The sequence below is a fragment of the Piliocolobus tephrosceles genome, chromosome X (assembly GCF_002776525.5).
Source record: "Piliocolobus tephrosceles isolate RC106 chromosome X, ASM277652v3, whole genome shotgun sequence".
NCBI lineage: Eukaryota > Metazoa > Chordata > Mammalia > Primates > Cercopithecidae > Piliocolobus > Piliocolobus tephrosceles.
In genome coordinates, this window is record NC_045455.1 from 433,115 (window position 1) to 439,864 (window position 6,750).

The 6,750-nt window shown below is 61.4% G+C and overlaps 1 protein-coding gene across 1 annotated transcript in view; it reads left to right on the top strand.

Annotated features, from left to right (window-relative positions):
- The window catches only part of GAS6 (growth arrest specific 6), a 25,941-nt gene extending 20,377 nt beyond the window's left edge, over nt 1-5,564 (top strand). The window contains exons 5-6 of the mRNA XM_023217735.1: nt 4,419-4,541; nt 5,410-5,564. Of these exons, the coding sequence (XP_023073503.1) occupies nt 4,419-4,541; nt 5,410-5,549 (263 nt within the window). The 3' untranslated portion in view covers nt 5,550-5,564. The remainder of the gene's footprint in view (nt 1-4,418; nt 4,542-5,409) is intronic.
- The last annotated feature ends 1,186 nt before the right edge of the window (nt 5,565-6,750 follow it).

Below are 6,750 nucleotides of genomic sequence, written 5' to 3' on the forward strand. Positions count from 1 at the left end.
CCTCCATCCTCTCGTCCCCGCCGCCTCGCCTGCCTCCATCCTCTCGTGCTGGGTATTTGGGAGATTTCTGCCAGGTTTCCACAGGCCGTGGCCGCAGCTTTAGACTTGGCCTCATGCATGCGGGTGGGTCTCCTGTGCCCTCCTCAGTCTTTTTTCTGGTTGTCTTGCTTATTTTTTAATACAACTAAACTTTAAAAAATAGTCTTAAAAACCTAAAAAAACCCTTTTTATATTTTTAACTGGGCTTGCAGTTCATATATTGGAGACTGTCTGAGCAGCATTGCACTTTCCTCACCCCGGCACCGTCCTGTCCGTCCCTTGGAGCACTTTTCTTCCTGTGTGCCCCGCGCTTCCTTTGCCAAGTTCGCTTCTGGCTATCTGTAGCCAAGAAGGCCGTCCTTTTCATGGCGTCGCCTCGCTTGCTTGCGTGGATGAAGATGACTGATTGCTACATGTTCATTTCTGTTCCCAATAGAGTTATCTTGTTTTGGTTTATTGTTTCCTTTGTGGCATCAGCGTTCCCGAGTGCGGCCAGCTGGGGAGAGGAGGGCAGGGTCAAGATCCTTGAGTTTGTTCCCTGTGTGATAGGAAGAGAATCTCTTGCTGTGGCTGCTGCCAGAGGCAACACATGCAGTTTATAAGGGGTCCACCTGCCTCAGGCCAGAATCTCCGGCCACTCTCCCCGAGCCGGCCCTCAGAGGCTGCCCTGCCTGTGGCCTGGGGCTCTCAGCTTCTCCTCCAGAGCACATGGCTGGGGCCTCTGATGTTTGAGTGCCTCAAAAGACACCTGGCGGTGAAGAAGGTGCTTTGGGGGCCACAGCAGGCAGCCTCACACTCCCCTGGGAAGACGCCTGCGGAGGACGCGGCTGGGGCAGCCTCGCACCCTGTTCCTGTTCATCAGTCCCTCGTGAAAATTCTCTGACGTGGTGCTCACGGTGCTGTCCTGGCTTCAGTTCACTGGTTATCGGTTATTGTGAAATTAAAGCCATAGCCCCATAGAGTCCCAATTCAGCCCCAGACAAGCCAGCCCCCAGCGGGCCTTGCATGGGAGCCTGTGGCCCTCGGGCTGTCCCAGGACCCAGGCAGCACGGTGGACGGAGGGAGGACGCCTGGGAAGAGTGTAGGCTGCGTTCCTGGGTGCCCCTGAAGAGCCTCTGCTTCCATTTCTTTCCTTTCCCATGGACACATCCAGCCTCTCCACTGCTGAACACTCCTGTCCTGCCCCAGCGGCCATCTGGTGCTTGGAATTCTCGGCTCCTTTGGCCCATGGGTTTCCCCAGGAGGGTCAGGTCCCCACAGGCTGTGGCCCAGGCAGCAGTGGCTGAGCCCCGGCTACACCCCACCCCCGCCACAGGGAGCGTCCCCTCGCCCTTCCCTCGGACGGAGAGGGCCCTGGTCCTGGCCTGTCACCACCCAGGGAAAGGCCCTGGCTGCCGGCACTGGCTTCAAATTCCAGCCACAGCCATGGCCGCTCCCTCCTGTCCTTCCACGCAGTCATGGGCGGAGCTGAGATTCACTCTTCATCTCCTGAACGCTCTGCAGGCGCCGGCGCCCAGGGCATGACCAGCCAGACCACCGACTCCCTAGGCCCAGCTTGCGGGATGAGGGTCAGAGAACTGGGTGCCCGTCAGCGAGGTGGGCGGGGTCAGGGAGGTGGGTGCCCCCTGGGGCCTGCAGAGGTTTCTGTCTCCGTTGGTTTCCCTGCTGTGTGGAGGAAATTCCACAGACATCTGCTGGGCCCCCGCTGAGTGCCCACCCCTCAGATGTGGTTCCGTCCTCGCATCCTAGAGGTATCGATACATTCCCAGCGGGAAATAAATGAGTTGGGGGAGGCCCTGGGGTAGGCGGCATGAGGCTGGGGACCACTTAAGAGCTGGGCACCCGGCAGGAGTGGGCTCTGTCCCCAGCCTCTGTCCCCAGCCTCTCTGTCCTCAGTCAGCCTCTCTGTCCCCAGCCTCTCTGTCCCGCAGCCTCTCTGTCCCCAGCCTCAGGGACACAGGTCTTTCCAAAGGGCGTTCCAGGCAAAGTCAGGACCAGGTTCCCAGCCCTTCACATCACATGGGCAGGTGTCCACTTCTGAAATGACTTTAATCTCTAACCAAACATTGTAGTGGCAGCGCACAGCATCCCTCCACAGTGGGGGCCGCTGAGGGGTCAGGTTCTGGTGCCGGAGGGTTGGGCCCTGCACAGGCCGCCTGCCCTGCACGTGTCTGACTCCCTCCTGCCCCCAGAGCCTCTTCATCTGAGGCCAGAGTGGCGAAGTGGACGCGCCCCTCGTTTCTCTAGTTCAGGCCGGACCTCCCCCTCCCAGGCCCTGCTGTGACCATGTTGACATCTCCAGACGCCCTGCAGACGCAGCACCCAGTTACAGCCGGGCCACGGCAGGGTCAGGGATGGGGCCCCGGCCGGCTCCTGGTGGCTGTGCTGATGCAGAATCCCTGGTCCTGGTCCTTGTTTCCTCAGCCCCAGCCCCTGTGTGCTTCACAGTAGAAGGCATTTATAGCGACCTGCTGAAAATAGCATCTTAGAAATACTTCGAGACGCGAGCTCTCCCATACCTGCAAGTGTTTTGTTGGCAGTCATTTGTGCAAAACAAGCAAACTGGAGGTGTATGGAGGAAACTGGGGGGCAGATGGAGGAAACTGTGAGGTGTACAGAGGAAACTGAGGCGTATGGAGGAAACTGAGGCGTATGGAGGAAACACGTGTATGGAGGAAACTGAGGCATATGGAGGAAACTGAGGCGTATGGAGGGAAACTGAGGTGTATGGAGGAAACCGAGGCGTATGGAGGAAACTGAGGCGTATGGAGGAAACTGAGGCGTATGGAGGAAACAGGCGTACGGAGGAAACTGTAGGGTGTACGGAGGAAACTGGGGCATGAGAAGGAAACTGGGTCATATGGAGGAAACACTGAGGCGTGCGGCGAAGCATCGCAGGAAGAAGCCAGTGTGGTTGGGCAGCTTTCCCAAGAAGTCTGGGACTTGTATCAGGGCTTCTGGTGAGCTCGGTGCCTGGACCCGCCTGGGAGGACAGGGGCTGTGTCTGTGCTGGCCGCGGGCAGTGACTGGATGAGCTGGATGAGCTGGAGGAACGCAGCTTCATGAACCATAGACCCGCCCGCCGCTCACCCTGGCACCGGGCACCAACCAGTGCAGGTGGGAGGGAAGCAGCTCCTGCACTGACAGCCGAGCCCGGACCCTCTGTTGGAAGCGCCACGTTCCACAGACCTGGTGGGAAGCGTCACCTTGGGAGCCTCAGGAACGGAAGTGACACACGGGCAGTGAGAGCCCATCCGTTGAAGACTCGATGTGCCCCCGCCAGAGCTGACCCCCTCAGATGACGCTGGCCGAGTGCTCTGGGGCCCTGCTGGCCCGGCCTGCGCATTTCCCAGGGACTGGTCCTTATTGAACTTGTGTGGAATCAACGGACAGGAGCCCTCTCTCAGCCAGCCGGGGCCCCACCCAGGGTTCCCCACGGAGCTGTGTGTGGCTAAGCTGGGCGTGGCTGAGTCCTCGTGTGGAGCGGAGCCGAGCGTGGACCGCGCCCCTGAGTACTGCCATGCCCAGCCCTGAGCTGCTGCTGCTCGGCCAGCAGCCGTGAAAGGCTTCTTTGAGCTCCGGGTGTAATTGTAGTTCTTTCTGCCAACTTCCTGGGGCTCAGGCTTGCGTCACCGCGCTCTCGGGGGCTTCCCTGCCTGCCCCTGGGACGTGGTTTCGGTCCGTGTCCTGGAAACGTTTGTGAGCAGCTCCTGGTACGGGGGACTCCTTGGGAAGCAGCTGCACTGGGACGGGTTCCCGCCCTCAGACCCTCACCCACCCCCCTGCCCTCTTGCCCTGCAGGAGCTCAGCCCAGGTGATCGCCCTGAGAGAGGGCAGCACACATCTGGCCTAAAGCCGTCAAGACACGTGGAGAGGGGGCGGCTAAGAAGAAAGAGGGGCTTCCTGGAGGACCCCTCTGGCAGTGCAGCCTGGGCTTGGGGTCCTCCATGCCCTGCGGGGAGAGTTCCCCAGAAATGGGCTAGGGCTGGCCAGGGAAGGCGGAATGTTTTGAGTCCACCTGGAAGGGCCCCAGGTCAGCTGGGGGTTCTGTTTGCCTGCTCCCCGGGAGGTCCGAGCTCCTGGGCCTCACGCCAGGCGGTTCCTGCTCCTTTGCCCTCGGCCCTTCCCACCTCGCGCATCAGGCCTACCGGCACTCCCTCCCAGCTGATCTGAGTTTTCCTGGAGCCGGCCCCAGGGCCTGCTAGCCTGTTCTGTCAGCCTTGGGCCAGCACAGGGGACTTGGGTGCCCGGGAGCTGCCTCAGCCTCCGCCTCTCAGAGCTCTTCAGGGCTGGACCCGAGGCACCATGGCTGCCCCACTCCCAGCTGCGTCGGGCACAGGGGGCAGCTGCATGATTTTCCACTTTGTGTCCCCAATCAGACCTGCCTGACCAGTGCACGCCCAACCCCTGTGATAAGAAGGGGACCCAAGCCTGCCAAGACCTCATGGGCAACTTCTTCTGCCTGTGTAAAGCCGGCTGGGGGGGCCGGCTCTGCGACAAAGGTAAGACCCCCACAGCCACGTGAGGCAGAAGACAAAGGCAGGGTCTCCCTCCCTCTCCAACCCTGTCCTGATCCCCACTCCTCACTCCCACTCCGGGGCACGGCCGTCCTCAGGCTTCTCTCTGACAGCCCCAAGACAGCTGCAGCCCTGAGGTATCCTGGAGCCCCAGCATTGGGAGGAGCTGCGGTCTCCTCTCTGGGAGCAGGGCTGGAATGAAAGGAAACACCAGGTGGTGCCTCAGCGCCCACTGACGGAAAGCCGGGGGAGAAATTTCACCTCTGACCGTCCTTGAGTGCAGACCTGTGGTATCAGTGAAGACCCTGGAGGAAGAATAGCTCCAGGGCCTGGTGGAGACCCATAGGGGAGAGTCCAGTAAGCCAGCCTGTCCCCTTTGGCAGGTCCCACCCCAGAGGTGACCTGGGAGAGCTTCGCTCAGGAGTGGCCAGCTCTGGCCTGGCCTTGTCTGTCCTCAGGCACCCAGAGGTCACTCCTGGCCTGCAGCCTCCTCCTGCAAGCACGTGGGTATCCAGGGAGCTGAGCCCTGTGGCCTGTGACTGCCAGCAGCTCCCCGGGCTGAGACCACAGCAGGGGATCCCCCGGTGACTGCCAGCAGCTCCCCGGGCTGAGACCACAGCTGGGGATCCCCCGTGCCCTCCCATCATCGCCTGCACACACAGGGCCAGGACCAGGGGCCTTGAAACGCTGGGGCTGCTGAGGGGGGTGTGAGGTCCAAGCCCTGGGGACCCCCCTGCTCTAGACAGGGGCTGTGCACCCCTGGGCTCCCTCCCTGCTCCAGGGCTGGGATGTGCACCTCTGGGATCTCTCCCTGCCCTAGACGGCTCCCCTTCAGGCCTGTGCTTGTCCCCAGATGTCAATGAATGCAGCCAGGAGAACGGAGGCTGCCTCCAGATCTGCCACAACAAGCCGGGCAGCTTCCACTGTGCCTGCCACAGCGGCTTCCAGCTCTCCTCTGACGGCAGGACCTGCCAAGGTAAGGCCCTGGGGTGAGGCCTCTCTCCTCTCCCCACCTTCTATTTTTGGTCACATCTGCTCTTCTGCAAGAGGCTGCTGCTGGCTGGGTTCCTGTGGTTCTGGACGGGATGGGGCATCCTGCAGAGACTGCACAAGCCCAGGCCAGCAGCGCAGGGAGCTACTCGGCACCACATCAGGATGACTCACCCGGCATCTGAGGGCCAGAACTCAGAGGCCACACTGCTGGCTGCAGGGCCTCGGCCCGTCCCCAGAGCCTCGCAGAGCCTGGGAGTGCTCCAGGCCGTTGTGCAGTGAGCTTGTGGGTCCGAGTTCCAGGCTAGGGTCCCCGCTGCCGTCCACTCTCCCCAGCGTCCCCAGAAGCACCCCATTGTTGGTCTCCCTCTGTTCCCTAAATACAGCCCTGCCCTCCCCATTTCCCTTCGTGTTTCAGGCTGGGGTTCCCTCGGCCCAGGGCCAGAGCTGGGGAGCCCTGGGACACCCCAGAAAGTCACTGTGAATGTGCACAGCCCCGATGCTGTCCTGGGTGCTGCTCCTGCCCCTGGGGCTTCGCAGGGGAAGCACCTTCCTCCTCCCTCCTGCCTTGGATCTGGACATGCCCAGGCGTGTCCCTGAGAATTTCTGGCATAGTTCTTACTGCTGCTGCTGGCTGTCCAGGACACCAGACTGCGTGGACGGGACAGACAGTTGCTCAGGGAGAAACAGGCCCAGGAGCTGGAGAGTGAATCTGACCAGACAGGAGGGGCCACCCGCCGTCCCCCGATTTCAAAAGGCAGCTGCTATTTGTGTCCACTTGGATGGTTCCCTTCCCTGACCACCCAGGAGTTAGTCCTGTGTGCAGATGACGTGATTCCCATCTTAACACAGAAACCCGTCTCCCCGCTCAGCTCCGCCTCCTCCTGCCTGGAGGACAGAGCCCCTCCCGTCACTGCTCTGTCCCTGACCTGGAAGACAGCAGCACCCCAGGTTTAAAGAGAGGTGAAGACACGGCCAGTCCTGAGAGGTGATGTCTAAAGCACCTCCCATGGGTCCCTGCGCCAGCCGGGCACTCCTGGCAAAGTCGGGGCTTACAGTTACTGTCCACGGTGACAGGCACCCTACCCTCTCCTCCTCCTCCCCATCCTCCTCATCCCCCCCCCGTCTCCCCCGCCTCCTCCGCCTCCTCCCATCCTCCCCCTCTTCCCCATCCTTATTTCCCCTTTCCTCCCCCACCCCTCCC